This window comes from Mesoplodon densirostris, chromosome 2 (assembly GCF_025265405.1).
Source record: "Mesoplodon densirostris isolate mMesDen1 chromosome 2, mMesDen1 primary haplotype, whole genome shotgun sequence".
Classification (NCBI taxonomy): Eukaryota; Metazoa; Chordata; class Mammalia; order Artiodactyla; family Ziphiidae; genus Mesoplodon; species Mesoplodon densirostris.
This window is the reverse complement of record NC_082662.1, coordinates 147,659,822-147,684,493: the sequence shown is the minus strand read 5'-3', so window position 1 is coordinate 147,684,493 and position 24,672 is coordinate 147,659,822. Positions and strand designations below refer to the sequence as shown.

The 24,672-nt window shown below is 42.1% G+C and overlaps 1 protein-coding gene across 3 annotated transcripts in view; it reads left to right on the top strand.

Moving 5' to 3' along the window:
- Window positions 1–24,672, top strand: part of PTPN14 (protein tyrosine phosphatase non-receptor type 14) — a 175,809-nt gene that overhangs the window by 105,440 nt on the left and 45,697 nt on the right. For 2 of the 3 annotated variants that reach the window (XM_060091121.1, XM_060091122.1), the window contains 4 exons: window positions 13,796–13,893; window positions 16,199–16,266; window positions 23,135–23,205; window positions 24,128–24,215. In XM_060091121.1, coding sequence (XP_059947104.1) covers window positions 13,796–13,893; window positions 16,199–16,266; window positions 23,135–23,205; window positions 24,128–24,215 — 325 coding nt within the window. Of the gene's footprint in view, window positions 1–13,795; window positions 13,894–14,688; window positions 14,784–16,198; window positions 16,267–23,134; window positions 23,206–24,127; window positions 24,216–24,672 lie in introns of those variants that run through there. The other variant, XM_060091123.1, reaches the window with a different exon arrangement.

Below are 24,672 nucleotides of genomic sequence, written 5' to 3'. Positions count from 1 at the left end.
ACAACCCTAGGAACAATGTAAAGTTTCTTTCAGCTAGTCTGTAATTAACTGGCTTTTAGGTAAGGCCACATCATGTATGATTGGCGTGATGTCTTGTTCTAATGTAGAGGTACAGTGAAGACCTACTTTATGCTACATGTTGAGGTGAAATACAAAGATGTACAAAATAAGCTCATACAGTAGCCCAGGTGACAGAAAGAAATCCCCATAATTAAACACATTGCCTTGATGAGGCATGTTAGAGTTACCAAATGCTGTGGGAACACAGAGGATGGAATGAATTACTCCAGTTTGGTGGCTGGGAAAGGCTTTATTATGCATTACCTGGGGAATAGGTGATTTGGGGCTTTCGCTTTGCTGCTGAGTCTAGTATTCTTCTGTGCCAACTATTTGGGTGGCTGACTTCCAGAAAAAGCATTCTGTTTTACCCACTGGGCTTCTCTGAGTCAGTAAATGATCATAGTGTTTTATTGTGCAGTTATCATGTCCGGGATCACCTGTTGGGTCTGTGAATCACCGAACGAAGACTGGTGTGTTCCTGCCCTCAGAGTGCTTATGGCTTGATAGAGATGATGAGCCTGTCATCATTCGAAATATATGCAGTCTGTGATTTTGAAGTGCTGTGATTGGGGAGAAGTTGAACATGAATCTCATTGGCCAAATAGAAAGTGAGGTGAGGTTGGTCATAATAGGCCCACACAATGGAAATTTCGATCATCCATCAGGATTTTAAGGTATCTCCTATATTTCTGACCTCTGAGCAGAAATAGCAGCTGTTTTGCTATTTCTGATGAACAACCCATCTAGCTTATGTGGTTTTTTTTTTTCTATCAGTGTTTTAAAATATACTTTTAATATGGGTCACCCTGTTAGGTCTCAGGCATTTTTAAGCTGTGAATATGAGGAAGTGTGCATTAAGTGACTAAGAGAGCATGGGGTAACTGGGCACCTGCAGAGTTTAAGCACTAAAGCCTGAAGCCTAGTGATGAAAAATATTTAAAACGTAATTGGTCAATAAGTAAAAACAGCAGCCAGAATGTAAAATTAGATTTGGCTAGTCTTAGTTAGGGACAAAACTGGGTCCCTAACTAAGAGCTAGCACAATGGATTTCATCATGATTTCGATGACAGAGATGCTGGAAGGAAGACAGCTAAAGGCAGGAAGGATTCTCAGCCCATCACTGTGAATGGAAAAAAACCCCACAGTCAGTGACAGATTATTCCCTTCCAACACTTATTTTAGACTAAAGTTTCCCACAGCTGGAGGGTGTTCCCTTGGCTTGGCTTGTCATTTGCCTTGTGGCCAATATAGAATCTTCAGTTGTTTCTTGAGTCCAGTGGGTGTGTGAGAGTTGGGTAGACCAGCACATTTCATTTATAAGAACTGAAGAAGGCCTCCATTTCGTGCTGTCCTGCTCTGATAGCAGGAAAATGGCTTGAAGAAGATAGCATTCTAGTACCCAGTGGTCTCCCCATTCACCTCTATCCATACTGAGTTTCCTGGTCACCAGTAATAATCAGATACCCTGTGGGTCTAACCATGTGACTTAATATAGGCTGGGAACTTCTATTTTTATCATAGTCTCTCTGGATTTATAATTAGTTAATTACTTTCATTCCATCATTCATTCATCAAACATTTATTAAGCCCTTAGTGTTTTCTCCTCATTTCTGGGACATTACCTCATCGACAGAAGAACTGGCTTCGTTTGGCAGTTGCTGAGTTGTGGGAATGTAGGAGATACCTTTAATTAGGGATTATAGCTCTATCTTATTTATCTTTCCCTCCTGCAACCACTGACCTTTTTACCATCTTCATAGTTTTACCTTTTTTGTTTGTTTGTTTGTTTGCGGTACGCGGGCCTCTCACTGTTGTGGCCTCTCCCGTGGCGGAGCACAGGCTCCGGACACGCAGGCTCAGCATCCATGGCTCACGGGCCCAGCCGCTCTGCGACATGTGGGATCTTCCCGGACCGGGGCACAAACCCGCGTCCCCTGCATCGGCAGGTGGACTCTCAACCGCTGCACCACCAGGGAAGGCCCGATAGTTTTGCCTTTTTAAGAATGTCATATAGTTGGGATCATACAGTGTGTACCCTTTTCAGACTGGCTTCTCTCATTGAGTGATAGGCATTTAAGGTTCCTCCATGTCTTTCCATGGCTTGACAGCCACAGAGAAGATCCTCTTGCTTCCTATTCACTGATTTTTATTTATTTTCTTCTCCAGATCAGGCATATCACCAACAACAGTACTGCTCTTTCATCTGCTAGCTCACCAAAATTTTAAGAATATTATGCAAACTTTTTAGCCACAAACCTGGCTCTTTACCAGGAAGGCAGACCTTGGGCAGTTGACTCACCCAGTTTCCAAGTGTAATTAAGTGTTTTTTTCCCACACTGGAGTTGTAGGTAATGTTATGAACACCTGATTTTGGGGGCAGGCAGGTGAGTAGTTGAAGCTGATGAGCTAAGACGTTATCCCGGTTGTAAGGGGGCTACAACTCCTATTTTACAGCGGCAGTGTAGAGGAGGCGTTAGAACGTGTAGAGTGCTAATTCGAACGAGCTTTGTTCCTCCTTGACTTGTGCTGCTTTTGCCATCACGAGGGTTTGCTTCATGCTGTTGTTGGTCATAGACTGCAGTTTATCCCCAGGCGCCTTCTTTGCTGCGTGGCAGCTCGGAAAGCAATGTAAGTAATTTACAAGTAAACAAATGGTTCACCTGCTAAAGGAGTATTTTTGTTGTTGTTGTTAAGTCTTTTTTTTTTTCTTTAGTAGTTTTAGGTTTATAACAAAACTGACGGAGAGGTACGGAGGCTTCCCATATACCCTCAGCCCCAGCACACACACAGGCTCCCACATTATCAGTATCACTCACCAGAATTTTTCCCCAGGAGACCTACATTGACATATCATATTCACCCCAAATCCATAGTTTACCTTAGGGTTCACTTCTGATGTTGTGCGTTTTATGGGTTTGGGCAAATGTGTAATGACATGTATCTATCATTATATTATCAGGTAGAGTATTTTCACTGCCCTAAGAATCTGTGTGCTTTGCCTATTCATCCTCCCCCTTCAACCACTGACTTTTTACTGTCTCCATCGTTTTGCCTTTTCCAGAATGTCATATAGTTGGGATCGTACAGTATATAGCCTTTTCAGATTCGCTTCTTTCACTTAGTGATACGCATTTAAGTTTCCTCCATGTGTTTTTATGGCTTGATAGCACATTTCTTTTTAGTGCTGAATAATATTCTAGTATCTGGGTGTATCACAGTTTATTTATTCATTCACCTACTGAAGGACATCTTGGTTTCTTCCAGATTTTGGAAATTATGAATAAAGCTGCTATAAACATCTGTGTGCAGGCTTTTGTGTGGACATAAGTTTTCAGTTCCTTTGGGTAGATACCAAGGAGCACTATTGCTGGATTGTATGGTAAGAGTATGTTTAGTTTTGTAAGAAACTGCCAAACTGTCTTCCAAGGTGGCTGTACCATTTTGCATTCCCACCAGCAATGAATGAAGAGTGCCTGTTGCTCCACATCCTTGCCAGCATTTGGTGTTGTCAGTGTTGTGGATTTTGGCCATTCTGATAGGTAATGCAGTAGTACTTTGTTGTTGTTTTAATTTACATTTCTCTGATGACTTATGATGTGGAACATCTTTTCATGTGTTTATTTGTCATCTGTATATCTGCTTTGATGAAGTGTCCGTTAAGGTCTTTGGCCTGTTTTTATTTTTTAAAATAAATTTATTTATTTATTTTTGGCTGCTTTGGGTCTTGGTTGCAGTGCGCGGGCTTCTCTTTGCGGTGGCTTCTCTTGTTGTTCAGCATGGGCTTCAGTACTTGTGGCACGTGGGCTTCAGTAGTTGTGGCTCACGGGCTTTAGAGCTCAGGCTCAGTAGTTGTGGTGCATGGGCTTAGTTGCTCCGTGGCATGTGGGATCTTCCCGGACCAGGGCTCGAACCCATGTCCCCTGCATTGGCAGGTGGATTCTTAACCACTGCGCCACCCGGGAAATCCTGGCTTGTTTTTTAATTGGGTTATTTGTTTTCTTATTCTTGAGTTTTAAGAGTTCTTTATATGTTTTGGATCAGACCTCTATCAGATGTGTCTTTTGTAAATATTTTCTTCCAGTCTCTGGTTTGTCTTGTAATTCTCTTGATATTGTCTTTTACAGAGCAGAGGTTTTTAAATTTAATGAAGTCCAGTTTATTAATTATTTCTTTCATGAATTTGTGTCTTTGTTGTTGTATCTAAAAAGCCATTGCCATGCCCGAGGTCATCTAGATTTTCTCCTGTGTTATCTTCTAGGATTTTTATAGTTTTGCATTTTGCATTTAGTTCCGTCATTCATTTTGAGTTAATTTTTGTGAAAGGTGTAAGGTTTGTGTCTAGATTCATTTTTGTGCATGTAGATTCACAGTTGTTCCAGCACCGTTTGATGAAGAAGCTATGTTTGTTCCATAGTATTGCCTTTGTTCCTTTGTCAAAGGTTAGTTGACTGTATTTATGTGGGTCTGTATCTGGGCCCTTTATCCTGCCCCACTGATCTATTTGTCTTTTCTTTTGCCAATACTGCACTGTCTCGATTACTGTAATTTTATAGTAAGTCTTGAAGTCCGGTAGTGTCATTCCTCCAGCATGATTCTTCTCCTTTAACATTGTGTTGACTATTCTGGGTCTTTGAAGGAATATTGTTTCCCTTTGCCTAAAAACAGATGTGTGATGGGTTACATTTCTGAAACTTTCAGGTGCCTCTTTCATACCATAGAAATAACATCTAAAAATCTTCCTTTGAGGTGACTCGTCTCGCTTCCTCCCTCTGTCTTTGTTTCTCTGTCAGTATGTCATCTACTCAGAAACATTTATCGAGTGTCTAGTTGGCACCAGGTACTGACATTAAATGGTAAGACCCAGTCCCCAGTCTCAGTAAACTTATTACAACTCAAGTATATGCTGTGTGGTGAGACATGAAATTAAAAAGAAAGTAGTTCTAAGTGGATCATGAAGAATCTGGTGTTCTGTATCAGGAGTTTGAAGTTTTTCCTGATTAGGGTTATTGGATATTTTGTTTTGTTGAGATAAAATTCACATAACATGGTATTCACTATTTTAACCATGTTAAAGTATACAGTTCAGTTGTTTTTACTATGTATGCAAAGTTGTGCAACCATTCCCACTATCTAATTTCATAACATTAGTAGTCTTTCCCCCTCCCCTTGTCTCCCAGCCTCTGGCAACCACTAATCTACTTTCTGTCTCTATGGATTTGCCTGTTGTTGGACATTTCATATGAATAGAATCATACACTATGTGGCCTTTTGTGTCTTGAGTTACTTCACTTAGCATAATATTTTCAGAGTTCGTCCGTGTTGTAGCAATGTATCAATACCTTGTTCCTTTTTATGGCTAAATAATATTCCACTGTATGGATAGACCACATTTTGTTTATCCATTCATAAGTTGATGGACGTTTGGACTGTTTCCTCTTTTTTGGTTACTGTGAATGATGTTGCTCTTCGTGTACAAGTTTCCTTGTAAACACATATTCTCAGTTATCTTGGGTATATATACCTAGGAGTGGAATTGCTGGGTCAGATGATAACTCCATATTTAACTTTTGAGGAACTGCTGAACTCTTCCAAGTCATTGGAGGTTTTTAAGCTGGAGCAAAACAGACTCAGGTTCTGTTTTAACATCACACACTTGAGGACAGTGTTTTCTTTTGAGCCTGGGTATTTTCTAGTGCTGTTGCCTTGTCTTCCTAGTTCAAGGCACCACAGTCCACAGCAGTGAAACCTATTTGGCTCTTTAAAATTCCATTGGTGTGATTGCTATAGAGGAATCTGTACCCAATAGCGTAGAATGGGACAGAAAGAACTGCTGTCAGGGTATTCATGCTCTCTCTCTAGGATGTATTGTAGAGAATGAGTTTTTCTATTTTAAAGAGTACCCCTGATTAAATTATAAGCTATTATTAGGGAGTTTATCGTACATATAAACTGTACTTGGATTCCCTGTAATTTGTTGTAATTAATGCAGGAGTTCAAGAGCAGAAAGCAAGGATCAGGTTGTGGCGTGCTTTTCTCTTTTGCAACACCTGGCTATTATTGGCCTTTTTTCACTAGCATTAAGGCCTGTGTGTGTTTGTGTGCATTTAAACAAACATTATCCTTTTTAGGAAAGAATTGCAATCCTTTGACTCACGGAAACTTAAGGAGTCTCAGTAAGAAGTTAAGCGTCTCTGGCAAAATAGGATATTGATCAGTGAATGTTGAAAACCTCTGGAACTGAATTTCTGCCAGGACAATCTTGTCTGTATGTGTTTGAGGGTGTGCACGTGTTTGTATTTTCACGTACGCACGTGTGTTGGCTTGTGGTGTAAATAAGGCAGAAAGAAAAACTTTTCCTTTTAAGGTTCTCTTTGTCGAGTTATGGTTTTAGCCTTTTCCTTTCTTTTCTTCCTCCCTGTTGGTTTATTTCGGTTTTGCATAGTTGCAGGAACGTTGACTTTGTCAGCTGCTTGATGATGCAGAGTTTTAATTGACTGTCAACTTGAACATTCATTAAATAGAAAAGATTTTAGATAGTGCGTGGCTTAGGAACCAAACACGTTTTTATATCTGAATAATCACAAACTGAAATCTTCTCGGGGGCTTTGAGGACAGAGGGGCCGAGGGAGGCAAGCCTTCCCGTTTGTCTGGTTCCATGCCCGTGTATGTACTGTTTATCTGGCCCTGGCAGGTGGAGAGCAGGGTGGGCCACCCTGTCCATTATCTGGATTTAGAGCTGTGAACACTCTTTGAAATGGCTGGAATGTGCTGTTTCTCTTGTGTTGGTACCTCTGTCAATCTAAGAGTTAAAATTATGCTCTTGGCCATCCTGTGTCCCAGAATTCTAGGACAGCTTGTCCCCAACATCCCCCCACCTCCCACGTTTGTCTTTTATGGTAGAAAGCGTGTACATTTATTTCTTATTTGCCCAATATAATGCTGACCAGAAAGCAATGCGAGCGTTTTGGTACCTACTGCACTGTCCTGGGAGAACTGGGTTTCCAGTACATTCTAGCAAGACTCTTCTGATATTGCTGATTGTAAAGGGAGTTTTCTAGTGAGGAAAGGACATTTTAAGGCTTACCCTTTTCCTTAATAATAACAATGACAAAACAATCTGGTTTCTCTCTCTGGTCCTCCCACCCCAGTAGTTTTATGGAAAAGCTTCACAGACTGAGGAGTTTAAGGATGGTACTGATGTGCTCCCTCTCTCTAAATTGTCACATCCCTACTGACCATGCACATGGGAAGAGATAAGAGGGTTTGACTGACCTTGAACTGTAGAGGAGGGAAAGGCAGATGTAGCTGTCTGACAGCAGCAGTGACACTGCGGGTCCACAGTTAGAGCATGCGGTGTGCGTCCACTGACCTGTTTTTAACTACGAAAGAGCGTTTTCTTTCTGTCTCAGATATCCTTGGGCAGTGGGGGTAAAAGAGATCAATGCATGGGTGGTATGTGCCAATCAGACAGCTTCAAGTGTTATTAATACCTTAGTAGAGTGAAGTCTGGGTAACTTCACTAACAGAGTGAAGTCTGGGTAACTTTTAATGATCCATAATATAGAAGTATCTTTACTCAAAGCAAGGCAGTCAAGACTGTGTGTGATACTGATGATGAACTGCTGTTTACTTTTTTTAAACTGTTGCCTTTGGAAACATATACATTTAAGGGCCCAATTTGCACCGGCTTCTGCGTACAGCCTCTCCTTCTAGGTAGAAGCCTATTAATTGGAGACCCCGATCTCTAGATTTTACTTTTATCCCTCTGTGCATCTTATGAAGCTGTCAATGAGTCGTTAGAATGCATAACTCAGTCTCCTTTCCCTTTCTTCTACCTTCAGGAGGAAAGTGAAATATCCCAGAGGCTGCTGCTGGGAGAAAAAAACAGATCTGAATAATCCAAGGGCCAAAGTATGAAACATGTCATGTAACATGTTTTTACAGAAAAGCTTCTATGTCAGTGCTGGTCTCATATGCTGCGGCACAGACGAGGGAGGGGAGGGCAGCTTGGTTGTTGAAGCCCTTCCTTAGAAGCACTGGGATCATGAAAATCACCCAGCAGTGGTGTTTGTATTTTCATTTCTATTTTTAGACTTCAGTGAAATTGATGACTTGCCTTCAATGGCTGGGAATCCCATCCCACTCTCATCATCTCTGAGGTTGCCATGCAGAAAAGGAGCTCCAGGCTCTGGTTTGTGTCCTGCCTTCAAGGAGCAGTGTTACCTTGGGCAAGTCATTCTCCTTCCTCAACAGAGTTTTCTTCTCTAGAAACAGAAGAGCTGGGCGTGAGATTTTGAGATCCTTCCCTTATTAAGTAGCTTACACTAAGTCATGCTGCAATAGTATATGACCTCCACCTCTCTGTGGCTTTCAGAGCCAAAGGCTCACTTCTTGCTACCTTACATGTGTGCTGTGTCCACTGCCTTCTTCCCCTGGTGCTCAGGCTAACCAGGCAGCAGTGCTACCTGGACACTGCAGGTCTCAGGGCAGAGGGAGCAGAACTGAGAACCAGGCACGGGCTTGGAAGGCTTCTGCTTGGGATTGGCATGTGTCACTCCCTCCTCCATTTCACTGATCCCAAAGCTAGTCGCAGAGTTAATACGGCTGTGATGCTCTGGGAGGGGAGGCCCCATGTAGAGTGGCAGCATTCAGAACAGTGACAGTGGCCTCCCATCCTCCTGTCTCCACCATCCTGTGATTTAGGCTGAGTTACGTTGAGCCCTTGGGTAGAAGCATAACCAAAATCACATCTTAAAGTTTTCAGATTTTCATGGCTATTCCCTATTTGGGGCATTTCTGCTGAACTGGACTTGGAGTGAATATTTCACGTGTGAGAGGGGTGGGAGGAATATTTTAAAAGCAGCACGTACTCGGCCTCTGGGTTCTCTTGCCTTATTTGTGGTTCTGTGGCAGTACAGTCCATACTTTCCAGAATACCGTGTGGAATTTCTCAATCTGAGAAGTATTAACAGACCTGCCTGTGAAATATACTTGCATAAGTGCTTAGATAAAGCCTTCATATATAAATTAAAATAAAAGATGAAAGATCTTAGCGGTCCATCTGTAAACATTGAGGGTAATGTTATGGGGAGTAATTTTGAAAGAGTCCTTTGATACCGCTGGCAGAAGTACTGAATGCATGCTGTACTGATTTAATTCAGTGTGGCATTTTTTTTAAACTTGCTTTTCAAAATCTTAGGGGGAGGAAAGAACACGGAGAAGTCACATACTTTCTTGAGTTTGGATAGAAGTATTCCAGATAGATGAGACCTCTAGGGATGGGTTTATAGTGTCTGTCAGTTTCCTGATAAATAGCACCAATTATCAGGAAGCCTTTACTGCTTCACTCAGAGAAACTTGCATCCAATCCATAAATTAATCTCTGGAGATTCAAAACAAAACAAAAAACTGAAAATAGAAATGTTACCCTTGTTCAATAAGCATAATTATGTTCACCAATTCTTAGGGGGAGAGCAAAATCTTCACCTAAAACCATTCATTGGGCCTCAGCAGTCAGATGGACTATTTCCAGGTCTTTGAATATAAAAAATATTTAAAAGCTTTCCTTGTGGGTTTGGGTTTTCAAAGAGGATCCCTTTGGAAAGTTGGCAAATACTTACTTTCCTGGCACAAGGATTGGTTTTTTTTTCTTTTCCCCTCCACCCAAAGCTATGACAGGGTGGAGTGGAGTATACTTCCATGAAATTGCATGTTTCCAAAATAGGATTCAGTGTTATATTTTACTGCTGTGAGAATTGAATCTCTAATCAAAAATAAGCAAAAACCAAACATTCTAGAAATAGCATTTCAGCTCATATTCTCTAATTTGGTCTTCATATAGGATAGAATTATTATATCTTATAAAAGTACCTTTTGAGCAGAAACGTAGCAAACAATCAATTAGCAAAGTGGTTCAGATTCCATTCCTGTTTCTGTGATCTCATATAGTAATATCCACAGTCTCAAATGGCAATCACACCATATCATTAACGCTGTTCAGATTCTCTCGTAGTCTGGATGGCTTGCAGGAAGGGGCATTGCATTCTTCAGCTCCTTGGTTTTGCTTACCAGCACAAGCCTACATTTAACCTAAATGACCGGGAACAATCCTGGTGTTCCTTGCTGGTGGATTGGGGTTCGCTGTTGCCTAGCGTGGGATGGATCTATAATAGATAGAACCTGCTTATACATTTTATAGAAGTGATAATTGTGGATGAAAGTTGGGATCAGCAGGGTAAGAAAACTTTAACTATTGTTTTGCTGGGTGCTGTGGATTATATTTCCCAAGGTCTCAGCTGATCATTTTTGCCTCCAAGGTGACGTGTAAAAGGCCCTAGCTATGGCAGATCATGCTAGGATAACACCTTTTAAAATGCTTTTCTCGTTGGTTCTTAAACATTAAACCCTTATATAGTGCACTGGAGAGAGAAACGTGACAGCAGTGGCCCGAGAGATGATGAGCATCCCTGCAGGGCAGACTGTCTTAGACTTCTCCAGGATGTCCTCAGAATCTAGCCGACTTAGACGTACAGGAAGTGCTTAATGAATATTTGTTAATATCCGTGTGTCTCCTGGGCTTGGAGAGCAGAAAATGAGTCGGAACAACTGCAGATACGAAGCAGTGAATGCATGTAGAAGAGTTTCAAACACTGTTTGAATAGGACGGAGGAGTAGGCAAACATTACCATCCTTTCCCACCTTGAAATTGTGTCTTCTGGTTTGTTTGGGTTTTTGCGTTTTGTGCGTGTTGTTCTTGCTGTTGTTTTTAGACTCCCATTGTACCTTCCTTTAATAAACACTAACATTCCTTCCTATTGTGAGATTTTGGTTTTTTTTAGTTTTTTTGGGGTTTTTTTTGGTTTGTTTTTATTAACAAAAAAAATTAAATATCCTTTAGTTTTTCTGAAGAAAGACACAGCGGGCTCCTCTGGCCATAGGATGATGTCAACACTTTTTGTCATCCCTCTTTTCTTCTTATTCCCCCAGTTTTGAAAGTATGGTCTTCAGATTCTAAGTGGCTCTTCTTCAAAGACCTATCTGCTTTCACAGTGAACTCTTGGTACTTAAAAGGTCTTTGATGACTAAGGACCCCCTTGCTTGCCTCGGTTTCTACAGGAAGGTGTTCTCCTTTTTGAGAACTGGCTAGGTTATAAACATAAAAGGTCTTCCATGAATGGCTCCCAGGCAATTCCTAAAATCTCTTGAAGGAAAAGTTTCCTCACATGAATGAGTGGACCTTTTACTGTTTCCTGGAGAACTGGCCCTGAGGCACAAGACAGGCACAAGAGGAAAACCGAGAACCAGTCTGGGGACAGGGAAAGAGCATGGCAGTGGGTGCTGAGGAAAAACCATGAAGGAAGATGGAGGATGCAACCGAAAACATGTGCTGTAGCTTTGCATGAGAAGAAGGCTTCTGAAGTCTGTGTTTCCCTCTTAGTTCAGGTTTTACTGAGCTTTCTCCTAGGAGATGAACTAATAGTGTGCATCATTAGATTATGTTTTTAGGCATAAATCTGTAAGGTTATAAAAGCCCTGAGCTTTGCTTGGACTCGATAGGGTGCACACTCCTTGAAGCAAAGGTGCTAGTGTAGAGTATTTTTGTTGGGGCTCTTGGTTTGCTGAATGAAACCATGGAACCTGCGACCCTTGGCACTTGCCATGTGCAGGCTGGCTGTCTCTTTCCCCTTGAAATGGGAGACATGCAGGCACACAGCAGGCATGTGGATCATGGGAATGCATGGGACCACCCTTCTGTGATGGTAACTCACCTTGTGTGAAACATTTGAAAAATATGCCAGAGCTTGGGGACTTGACCTTAGTGAACAGGGGAAGAAAGGAAGCCAGAAGGGAACATGGCATATTTTAACTGCAGCAATTCAGGTTTCTTTAGTCTTCAATACTTTGATTCATTCTCATGCTGTTTCTTTTAATTCGTTTACAATTATTGCTTCAAAGTGTTTTCATTTACTCTGATTCTCTCCTATGAAGAATGAAGAGGTCATGACTTCCCCTTTTCCCTCTATCATATATTATTGCCAGAAACTCCCTCAACAAAGAAAACACACACACACACACACACACACACACACACACACACACAAAGGTGGTGCCTTCAACTTCACAGGATTTTTCAAAGTATCCTTTCTAGTATTAGCTCCAAATTGTGCACGTTCAGAAACAGCAGAGCTGCCACTTCATTACCAACAAAAGATTTTTAATCCCAAGTTCTTATATGAAACCTCTGTTCCTATTTGTTAGGATTTAGAATCCATGATGCCTCTAACCAGCTAAGGATATAATGACTAGGTGAGGTCTGGGCAGTGTCCACTGAGCTCAGAGTGGTGAGTGGACACAAAGGTTTTCTACAGGTACCAGGGACTTGTCTCTGAAAAGCAGTGAAGGTACTTGTTATGTACATTAATCGATTTAATCAACTGATATTGACAAGAAGTCAAATTACTGGTTCGATACTGGACCCTGTAAAATGATTTTGAATATTTTAGGTGAAAGATAGAATGGTAGTAGGAAAAATAGGTTGTTTTTCTATTAAGACATTAAGTTTGACTAAAAAAAACTTCAGATAACTCCGAGTGTTGGTCCTTCTAATTTGAGTGTAGGTTTTCCCACCAGAGACAGACCTGGTTGTCTTTACCCTGTCCCGTAAACCCAAGAGGAGAGAAGTAGAGACTATTTTGTCGAGCCTGATTCTTCTGCTCAAATAGGTGTTGGATTGATATGTAATGATGTCCATGATATCAAGGTAGAGGCAGTAATAATTAGCTCTCAGGGCTGATTGCCTCTCTCCAAGAGAGCTGGGCTTTGGGTCACTCCTGAGTTTCCTTGACTGACATGCCAAAATTTTGAAGAAGTACAGAGTTATGGTTACCAGGAGCAAAAAGGTTGTTAGCATTTGCCAAGAATTAATGCCTAAAAAGTGTGACTGTTCTAGAGGTAGCTGTGTTCTAAGAGTATGGTCAAAGGAAGTGGAGTCCTGGGATGTAAAGGCTTGGGATGAGGAGATTTCTAAGTGCTTAGGTAATTCTAAGTGCGATTTTACTGACGAGGAAACAATAACGCTGTATTGGTTTCTAGAACAGTGGTCTAGTCTGAGGTTGATGTTGTGCATGGGCACATTCTGTCTGTCTGAACTTTGCTGCTTGGAGGATGTACTTTGGGTTGGAAGGCTCTGTATCACATTTGATTAGATTTTTTGTGAGTCACAGATGTGGAGGGTGAGCCTGGCTCTGAAAAGCTTTATCCTGTCCATGAGCAGAATTCTCAATGATTTGGCCTATTTGTCTTCTACGCTCCCAAGCCTTGGGGTTTAAGAAATGGTGTGTTTCCAGAAGTTTTTCAGGAGTGCACACACTGTTGAATATGGCTTTGGCAGCTGTGCTGTTGTGGTTGTCGAAGTGTGGAAGAGCGTTTTCGTTCTTGGTCTCTTGTTGTGAAGAGCTGGTCCTTATCAGTAGTTCATCCTGCCGGTCCACAGTGAAATGATGTGATGAGAACGCTCTCAAACTCAGAGTGAACGGGACGTGGCACCTGCCACATCAAACAAAGATAAACACAGGCAGAGGTCACTTTCCATCTTCTACAGACCTGACCTTTATCTACATCACCTGTGTATCCTGCTGTGTACATAAGGTTTCACATCCAGAGGCATCAATGTCGTGGGAATGTATTCCAAGTATGTGTTTTTAAGATTATTTGTTCTTCTGTTTCCATGAACAGATATCAGTATTACCTGCAAGTCAAAAAAGACGTGCTTGAAGGGCGGTTGCGATGTACACTGGAGCAGGTGATCCGGCTGGCGGGCTTAGCTGTGCAAGGTAAGAGAGTGGGGACCGGTGTGTGACAGTCCGTCTTCTGTTGGATGCTGGTGTTGCTGGCCTCTCAGAGGGAAAAGTTAAATTTACTTAAACGATCCCTTAGTAACTCTCACTTTTCATTTCAAGGTATCTTACATTAAAAATGCAGAGATAGTGATTTTTGGAGGCAGGATGTTGGATTTCTCAAGGCTGTTTGCAAATTGCTCATGCTTGTATAATTTTAGTTTTATTTGAAGAAACAGCAGCTTTCATCCCGCCTCTAAGTAAAGCTACATTGCAGGGTTGGTGGAACATTTTCTTAGAATTTTTTCACTGCCCAACGTGGTCATATTTTGTGGCTTGACGCTATGGCTGTGTGACTTTCACATCAGTTTCAAGTGTGAGAGCTTAAAACATTGTAGTGTAACTTATTCCGACACAGTTAAAGAGAGACATTTAAAATGCAAGCTTGTAATGTGGAACAACAAATGTGTGTTAGAGTACATTTATCTTTCAACTTGTCCTACTTAGATTGACCAGACACCTATGTTTTTATCTTCTCTAAATTGTTACACATATTTACGTAACACACCATGTAATTTTTTACATATATTTATACATTACTCTTTATTGAGGGGTAGCTTCATTGTCTTTAGTCATGTTGAAAACAAGATAAAAGTATAATTTTTAAAGAGAGACAAGTTTCCCTTGTAGTCATGATTTTCTTTAAAATCAGGTACCGTCCAAATGCAAGCCTGCCAGCCGCCAAGTCCTTGCTGTGTGGATTGTTGTTGTAGAAGCTGAGAACTGAACTTCCCATCTGTAACTGCACTGAAGTTAAACCTTTTGGGTTTGAAATGTCTAAAGAGGCAGCCTTTCCTTGATAACTTTCATTTTGGGGGTATTAGCGGGTTAGCGATTTTTGTTGGACATATGATTCTTAGTAGTTAGCTTCTCCTGTTCCCCTGTGGGTTGGAAGTGCGCAAAATATGTTGTATCTCATCTGTTCACCTAACACTGGAAGGGGAAGGAGCAATGCCCAGAATGATATAACGAAACCATCCGTGGTTATAACTGAAAAATCATTAAAACAGTGGAGAAGACACCCTTAGTGGGGAGAAGAGAGAGAAGATCCAATGGGTCCCTCATCTTCATATTGGGTCTTTCTCCTTTAAAATGCTTCCTTTTCACTCACTCTCTTTTTCCCCCTCTCACTCTTTAATCATTGGGCTCATTACAGGCATCCTGGATATTGGAGGACCCTAGTGATAGCTTTCAGGCTGAAGGAAGTTGGTGAACTTACTCTGGGTTCCCTTTTCCTTGGGTCCTTGAAGCTCACTGTTCAGTCTGATGAAACCTCCTCTAGCTATAATATTTGTAAAATAATTTTTCTGAGAACACTTATTGGGCAGTTAGAAAGCCACATCAACAGAGATAAAAGTTGTGATGAAATATGACAACAGATAACTGACCTTGGAATTAGGCAGAGCTCACGACCTTTGGTGATCCTGAGTGCCTCACCTTGTTAATTAGTTACGTGCTGAGTTTGTAGATGCATCTTTGCCTTCTTGGTAACGGCCTTCTGTGTGGATCCCCTCACTCTCTAGTTCTTGTTACCTAAAAGATATCTGAATCCATGTCTACCTGATGCTAAACATTTTACATGAAATTAAAATTTCATGCTACTTTGAGTTTTTTTTTTTTTTTTTGAGAGCAAGTAGGATTAGAAGCAAGACATTTATAGATTTATGATAGAGGCTCACTGTATTCATTTTACATGTGCTCAGACTTACAACTGTGAGATGAAAATAGGACAAAACAGAACTTTGGGCATCTTATAACATGTGGAGTTGTTTAGGAGGTGTAAAAATTTGCAAGGATGCTTGCCAAGGGTGATTTACAGTGGGAATTTCCAGCTGCAAATATAAGAGGAGATGCAGATGGGTTTGGCTCTTCAGTTCTCTAAATTAACCTTGAGTTAAAAAGTGCCCTTGGCAGATATTATTAAGATATGTGTTGGTGAATATTTAATAAAAAGATAAATATAGATTTGTTTTAAATTTTTTAAACAGCTTAGGAATCACTTTCAAATTTCCCCATTCTTTCTAGAAAATTATGTAGCAGTGCTCACGTGCTGATATTTACATTATTGCTATGTAAAAGTGGTAGTAACATCAAATCCATCTTGGCACTGTTTTTATTTAATAATAGTACAGAAGTAGGATAAAGTGGCGAGAGTAAACGTGGTGATAAATTTACCCTATTTTATTCCATCTTTAATGTCATATAATAAAGACTACCCTCCTTCCCCTTCTTTTCTTTTCAGCTGATTTTGGAGACTATAATCAGTTTGACTCTCAGGATTTCCTCAGAGAATATGTGCTATTTCCAATGGTAAGTGTAATTTCCTTTTTCTTAATTAATTTTCTACCTTCTTTGGATATTTAATTCTTTCCTTTGAAAATCTCAGAGGAATTTACACACATATTCCCTAGGGAGAATCTCCCTGCATTTATAAAGTAGGGACAAGTTTTGTAAGACACTGAGAAAGGTAAAGATGCCTCTTCATACCTCCTCAAGACACTTCCCTGCCCCCGGCCCCATCACACTAGCCTCCACTGCTATGTTCTATCTTCCTTTCTGAGCACACCCAGCTTGGTCCCATCCCAGAGCCTTTGTACTGTGCCTCCTTTGCCTGGAATGCTCGACCCCAGGTCTTCTTATGACTTGTCATTCAGGTCTTGATTCAAATACCACCTCCTCAGGGAAGGCTTCCTTTTCCTTGACCATCTGTATTATACACTCCAACCATCCAGCACTTCCTGCCCTTTTATGTGTGTACTTCAGAGCTCTTTCACTATCTGAACGTGTTCATTCTTTCCTTTTTATTGTCAGCTGGAATGTCAGCTCTATGGTCCTTAAGCAGGGACCCTATCTATCTCATCCACTGTTGTCTGGCACATAATTTGCATGCATAAAAGTCTGTTGAATGCGTCCATGAAGTAAAATGTTTATTCCTGGGTTAAATTAGGGATGAGGCTAGGTTTTATCCCTGGAGTATTTTTGGTTGTTTTTTGGTAGCTTTGGAGTAATTGAGAAGAGCTTTCACAAGGAAAGTTAAAACATTTGAAAAACCATTTTAGGGAAAGGCTATACCCACTCCAACATTCCGGCTCTGATTTTAGAAATCACGAGCATTTACCGCTTTTTTTTTCCCCTGAGGGATAAAGTTATATAAGAAACGGTGCTTGTTCTCAGGGCGACGACAAAGTGGCTGAGTCAATAGGAAGTTTGCAAAATCCTAATGCAAATCCAAGTGTCACGAAGTATGATAGGGATTCTATGTGGGGAGAGGTTACCTGTTTTGGGAGCTGAGGGTAGGTTGAAAGGCTCCTGGTGTGTGAGCTGCATCTTAGAGGATGAGCAGCATTACAGCAGGCAGAGAGGAAAGGAGCAAGGGATGCTCTAGACAGAGGGTGGAGGAGCAGAGGCGAGGCGGCCTGCGTAACTGGGTGGGAGTCAGCTGGCCAGTCTGACGGCCGCTCAGGGGTGCGGAGGGGAGGGGTGGCAGAGAAGCCTGAACCATCTGAGGAGTTAGAACGCGTGGGCTCCGTCCAGGGGTTCCAGACCCCACACTTTGAGGACCGCTGGATTAGAGTAATGAGACCGTTTGCGGAAGGACGTCAGGTAAGAATCTGTTGTGGTGTTCTCGGCAAGACACAGGAATTAGGTGTTGGCAGTGAAGATAAAGACGAAAAAACAATGCAAAAGATATTTTGGAAGTACAGTGGGCAGAGCTTGGCATCTAAACTACTATGGCATATGGGAGAAAGTAGAGGGTCTGGCGACAAAGGTTTTAAGTTTTGAGAGACTAGGGTAAGTAAGGTTGCAGTTATTTCCTGTGTCAGTGATGAGATGAATCTAATTGGTCCAAAACTTTAAAAAAAACTTTAAAAAAATTTTTATACAATTCTTAAAGGTTACTTTCCATTTACAGTTATTACAAAATGTTGGCTGTATTCCCCATATTGTACAATACATCCTTGAGCCTCTCTTATATCCAGTAATTTGTACCTCCCATTCCTTCCTCCCCGACTCGTAACCACTAGTTTGTTCTCTATATCTGTGAGTCTGCTTCTTTTTGCTATATTCACTAGTTTGTTGTAGTTTTTTAGATTCTACATATAAGCGATATCATACAGTATTTGTCTTTCTCTGTCTGACTTATTTCACTTAGCATAATGCCCTCCAAGTCCATCCATGTTGTTGCAGATGGCAAAATTTCATTCTTTTTTTATGGCTGGGTAGTATTCCATTGTGTGTGCATGCACACACACACACACCCCCCCCCCGCATCTTCTTTATCCATTCATCTGCTGATGGACACTTAAGTTGTTTCCATAGCTTGTCAGTTGTAAATATTGCTGCTGTGAACATTGGGGTGCATGTATCTTTTAGAATTAGTGTTTTCTTTTTTTTCAAGATACATACCCAGGAGTGGAATTGCTGAGTCATATAGTAGTTCTATTTTTAGTTTTTGAGGAACCTCTCTATTGTTTTCCACAGTGGCTGCACCAGTTTACATTCCCACCAACAGTGCACAAGGGTTACCTTTTCTCTAAAGTGGTCGAAAACTTAACCTTATTCTTCTAGGTTAGGGAAATACCGCAGAATCTCTAACTTTTTATGAATAGCTCTCTCCTTATTCTTCTTCCCACCAAGATAATAGCAGTATTATCTGCTGGGCCTGCTGTTTTTTATGCCTTATTAATTCCACCGATTAAATCAACCTCCATTCAAAGAGATTAGCGTATTACTTAGCTGAGAAGTTCTTCATAGGACTTGGTGTCAATATCTGTAACATCTCAGAAGCTCACTCAAAAGTCAGGATGTTTTCTGGTGTGCTCGGCGGGAGGAAAGTGAAAGTGATACCTTAGAATTTTAGAGAACGTGTATGTTTGTCTCAAACGGAGACAATGAATTGGGTTGATGATTTTTCACAATTTCTTTTTGTTTTTTACCTTTCTCTCATTAAAGGTCTTTATCATATAGCCTTTAGGCAGAGATCAGGAGAATTTTCAAAGGTGATTATGAGCATGAGATGTATGAGTTTGTAGGTGGTAAAATGCTTTGACAGGTTAAAGTGCTGTAAAGCAGCAAAGGAGTTATTTTGTGTATCGTACATTTTTCAGAGTAAGACCATGTCTGCGCTGGGCTCTGAGCAAATCAGTTTTTAAAACAGCAAACACCTCATTCAGTCTCATTGTGCCAGACAGATATTGATGTGGTTGTCCTTGGATCGAAAACTTCCCTCTTTGGTATAGTAGCTGCTAGTGACAGGTGGCTATTTACATTCAAATTGAAATTAATGAGCATTAAATAAAATTAAAAATTTAGTTCCTCAGTTGCATTAGCTACATTTAAAAAATTGTTCAATAGCCACATGTGGCTCATGGCTACTGTACTGGAAAGCTTGGGTATAGAACATTTCCATCGTTCCAGAAAGTCCTGTCGGACAGCCCTCAGGATGACGTGGCAGAAGCTGATGTCAGCATGCATATCTGATTCGTGAATATTCCTAGGCTTCTGCCATCAGTCATGTATCCTCTCCTCCGCCCCACGACCCTGACCCCTGTTGTAGCCTCGATAGACTGTGGCCTGTGGTCAGGAGGTTTAGAGTATAGGGGTCAAGTGTTCTGTGCCCATATCCTGGCTGTGCCACTTACTGGCTGTACAAACTTGGGCGAGTTATTTAACCAAAGCCTCCATTTTCTCATCTAAAAATGAGGATACAAGCCTAATCTGACTGTGAGGATAAAAGGAGAAGAATGCATGTGAAGGACTTAATCGGGCACATGGTAAATTCTCAGTGAGTGTTTATTTAGTTGTCATCATAATCATCGTTGTCCTCACATTATTATTATCATCAGCATGATTTTTCTGTCTCTGTTGGGCAAGCACAGGATGCTGAAGAGTGTGCTTTCCAGGCAACAATACTCTATGCCCTTTGAAATGTGAGCAGACAGAGGACAAGCAGAGTGCATTAATTATCATTCAGCGGCTTCGCGTAACTTGAACTCCACTCAATACCCTGTAATGGCCTATGTGGGAAAAGAGTCTAAAAAAGAGTCGATAGGTGTATATGTATAACTGATTCACTTTGCTGTACAGCAGAAACTAACACAACATTGTAAATCAACTATACACCAATAAAAATGAAAACAAAACAGAAACAAAAAAACCCTCGCTTGACAATATGAAACTGACGCGTTGCATATTGAGCTCAGCTCAGCTCAGTCAGTGTTTATTGATCATCTACTGTATGTTGAGAGTTTATAAGCTGGCATTGTTCAAAGCCCTGAGATGGGCCCTGGAGGCAGTGTGGAGGCTTGCTGACCTTAGGTGCCTGTCATCTAGTAGAGGGAGGGAGACAAGGATAAAGGGTAAGATGAGTGTCCAAATAACTATGTGAGAAAGACAATAGGTAGACTTTGGTAAGAACTCTAAGAGAGACACACAGGGCAGAAGAGGTGGGTCCAGAGGGGGAAAGGCTTCTGTCCCACGTGAGAGAATATGGAAGCCCTGTCCAGGGAGTGGTAGGTACATCAGGACCTGAAAGATGGGGTGAGACGTGAAAGCAGTTTGTGTTAGGAAGAGTCGGCCTGAGGTCTTGAACCCTTGAGAGAAGAGGTCTGAAGGGACAGCTGAGTCACACTGAAGAATGGTCTGAATGCCAGGCCCAGGTGTTGACCTAATTGAGTAGGCAGTGGGGAGCCATGGAAGGTTGCAAACTTTCTGCTTGGTTCCACTAGAGCTTTCAAAGGGAAGAATGCATTCCTTTGGTGGGGGAGGGAAGATGGGATGAATGGCTGTGTTTGATCTTATAAAGTAACCGAATTTGTCAAATGGCATTTCTGCAGCCGAGCAAAGAACAAAGTTAAGTACACAGGGTGCTCCCCAGGTGTGCAGCTGTGTGCAGGCTCGCTCTCTGCCATTTTTCATCCGAGCGCAGCCACTCTCGCCTGGCCCTGTGGTGGGACCACATACCTCAGGGAGGCCCCAGACACAGATGGAGGCGGAGGGGTTGAGTACAGTAGCAGAGGGGTCCCTTCGGACTTTTTCTTCTTTCAAAGTAGGAAACAGCAGTTTATTGGAGCACTTTTTGATCTTCAGTTATCTTTATTTTATTCTCTTGCCACATGCCTTTTATTAGCTTTTCAAAATTAATGTTGAGTTATTCCTAATACTCGGTACCTAGATGCACAGACACAGCTGGATTCCTAAGCCACGTGGCATCTTTGTGATTCCACAGCATAAAACTGAAAACATCGAGCTTGTTTCCTATCATGGACTTGAGTTGTTTCAGTGGATGGCTAAACAGAAAACAGCAAGTTAATCAGTAACACATGAAAAATGAGAGCTGCCAGCAATTCCCTCCGTCTTCTCTAAGGTTTCTCAGGACCATCTGCAGAGCTATAGAATTTCCAATATATAGTTAGGCTCGCATGTTCCAGCTTTAAGAAATATTGATTTTCTCCAGTTGCATCCTTTGAGATGGGATGTTTCTTGCAGTTTGGGGGGTAATGTTTCATGAAAGGCTGTTAAATCAGACGTAATCTTTATATAAATGATATTTTAGAACCAAGGGAATGAGGCGTTTTGGATGTTTTCTGTGAAAACATCAATCGTCCCCCCCCCCCACCTCAAGTATCTTTGATGAGCCTTGGAAGGCTCACCGGGACACACAGCTCGGAGCCCCTTCTAACGCCCCCTCTGGAGCTCAGAGGAAGACGGAGCACATCTGTGCCCTCCTTGGTGCTCACCAGCCTGGGGGGCGTGGAAGTTGCACCTGGGAAGGGCAGAGGCATCTGGGCCGGAGCCACCGAAAGGGATGGGATGAGCTATAGAATCTCCATGCCTGTTGGTGTCTCAGGAACTGATTGGTCTCCCCGTCTTGGATGTATTCCTCCAGACTCCATCTCACTTTCCTGCTAAATGTTTAACAAGCCCTTTAACTACTCCCGCCGTCATTGAAGGGGAGTTGGGAAGCAATGTGTCCAGTTGACTCTAATCCTGTGGGAGCCAGCACAGCACGGGTCCAGGGGCCTGGGATTCAGTTGGTCAAGACACCAGCTGGTCAGCTCCCCACCTGTTACCTTCGGGAGCTCCGCTGCGGCGGTTGAGCTGTCGTGGCCTCTTTTGCTCCCAAGGCCCCATCAGTTGGTCTCTGAAGGAGCCAGCTCTGACTTCAGGTGGCTCTGAATTAGTTTGCTGGGATTGTGCTGGTGGATAAAAAGGCCAGGCACAGTCCCTTCTTGGGCTCCGCTTTGGAAGGGATGATGACCTGGAAACTCATTTGCCTGTATATCCTCATTGTTAAAAACGTGTAAGCACTTACAGAGGATTGTTTTAAACTTTTAATTTTATATTGGAGTATAGTCGATTACCAGTGTTGTGTTAGTTTCAGGTGTACCACAAAGCGATTCAATACATGTACATGTATTTATTCTTTTTCAAGTTCTTTTCCCATTTAGGCTGTTACATAATATTGACCAGAGTTTCCCTGTGCTATACAGTAGGTCCTTGTTGGTTATCCATTTTAAATATAGCAGTGGGTACATGTCAGTCTCAAACTCCCTAACTATCCCTTCCCCCCCACCCTACCCCCTGGTAACCATAAGTTGGTTCTCTAAGTCTGTGAGTCTGTTTCTGTTTCTTTTTTTTGTTTGTTGTTTTTTTTTTTGCGGTATGCGGGCCTCTCACTGTTGTGGCCTCCCCCGTCGCGGAGCACAGGCTCCGGACGCGCAGGCTCAGCGGCCATGGCTCACGGGCCCAGCCGCTCCGCGGCATATGGGATCCTCCCAGACCGGGGCACGAACCCGTATCCCCTGCATCGGCAGGCGGACTCTCAACCACTTGCGCCACCAGGGAGGCCCTGTTTCTGTTTCTTACAAAGCATTTTTCATAGAAGTCCAAGAGGCAGGCAGATAGGGAAGAAGGTAAATGAAAAAAGAGCTATTCCCAGATCCTCCAGAATTTAGATGGCAACCCCAAATATGCCTTGAAATAGCCTGTTATAGTGGAGAGCCCTGTTACAAAAGTAAAAATGAACCTCTGTCCTAAAAATGACGACCTTTAAGTCAAAGGAGTCAAGGGAGACTGAGGAAGTGAAGCTAATCAGGAACAACTTCTAGAAAAAAGAGAGCTTCTACGGCTTGCAAGCAAAATAGCAAGTGACCTTAACTGCTTTCCATTTTGATAGGATTTGGCCCTGGAAGAAGCTGTTCTGGAGGAGCTGACACAGAAGGTGGCCCAGGAACACAAAGCCCACAGGTAAGTCGGGGGCTGCCAGGTTCAGCACGTGGCCACCGTCCTGTCCGAGGCAGGAGACACTTGGCCCCTCCCCGCAAGCCCCGGCTTGAGTCAACACAGTTCCGTTTCTTGTAGCAAGTGATTCAGCTCTGTTCTGAGAGTGCATGTAGATTTGAAAACTTGTGCTACCATTCCCCTTTCTTTTTTTCTCTCTCTCCCTTTTGTTTTTTCCTCCTCCCTCCCTTTCTTTTTTTTTTTTTTTTTTCCTTTTTCCTTTTTTTCTTTAACACCAATTGGCCCACATGTTGGCCTGAGGAATTCCTCTCTGTGACCTTCCTAAAACTGTTGCCAGACCTGGGAAGCCTGGGACTGCTTGGGCTGAGTGCAGACCTCAAGAGCTGCTTTGGGTGGGAAAGTCAAGGTCAGCAGGGAAAAGAGTGAGATTTAAGGCATCCCTGAGAGCTTGATCAGGGCTACGTGGAGCTCTTTGGGACATGTGCAGTGGTCCTAGACGCTTATCTTGGTTACTTGGCTCCCAAAATGTCATCCTCAGAAACTTTTGCCTTTCTTCCTTTTTCCTTCTTTCTTTTTTAACAGTGGAGATTTTTTTCCCAGGTGGGAGAAAAATACAGTTTTTTTTTTTTTTAAAGCAGGCAGCATTATTCACCAGGATGTCCGGAATAATTATTTAGTGTTTATAGGGCTGTGGCTCTTAATTAAATATTTTACCTTCCTCTTATTATTCCCTGTTGAGTAAAAGGCTACTGAGGAATATGTTAATGCATTACTTAGTAATGCACCATGCCTGCACAGTTGGTTGGGTGACAATGGCTTTTCCCAGAACTAAAACCACAGCTCTGGAATTTGCCACCAGGAGGGTAGGATCTTCCACTGACTTTATTGCTCTTAACCATTTCCTCCTTCGATGCTCTTTTGATTTTAGTGGAATCCTGCCAGCAGAAGCTGAGCTTATGTACATCAATGAGGTGGAACGTTTGGATGGCTTCGGACAGGAAATCTTCCCTGTGAAGGTAGCATACCCTCTCCTTGCTTCAGCCATCTCAGAACAGCACAGGCATTTGGAAAAACCAGTGTTTATTGAGAGCAGAGAGCCAGAAGGCTTGGCTTTCTTACTGCTACGTGGCATTAGCTGGCAAGTCCAGTTTACTTTAGGTAAAGCAAACCCTTTTTCGTAACAGAGATAGTTTGAAGCTTTCCATGGTCTTCAGCAGAATATCTCATTTGTAAGACAACCTTCTGAGTACCAAGCACCAGCCCATTTGGTACCAAGAATTTATCGAGGCCACATCCAGCCTTCCAGTGGGACAAGGAGCAAACATCACGCGTGCCTTAATACAGACCCTCCCCAGCAGTTTTCTTGCCCGTGCTTCTTTTCTTTTCTCTTCTTTGGGCTGATGCAGTGATAACTGTTTGTGAGGAAGAATAACATTTCCTGTATGCAATCATACTTTATTTCTCCAGCTCTAC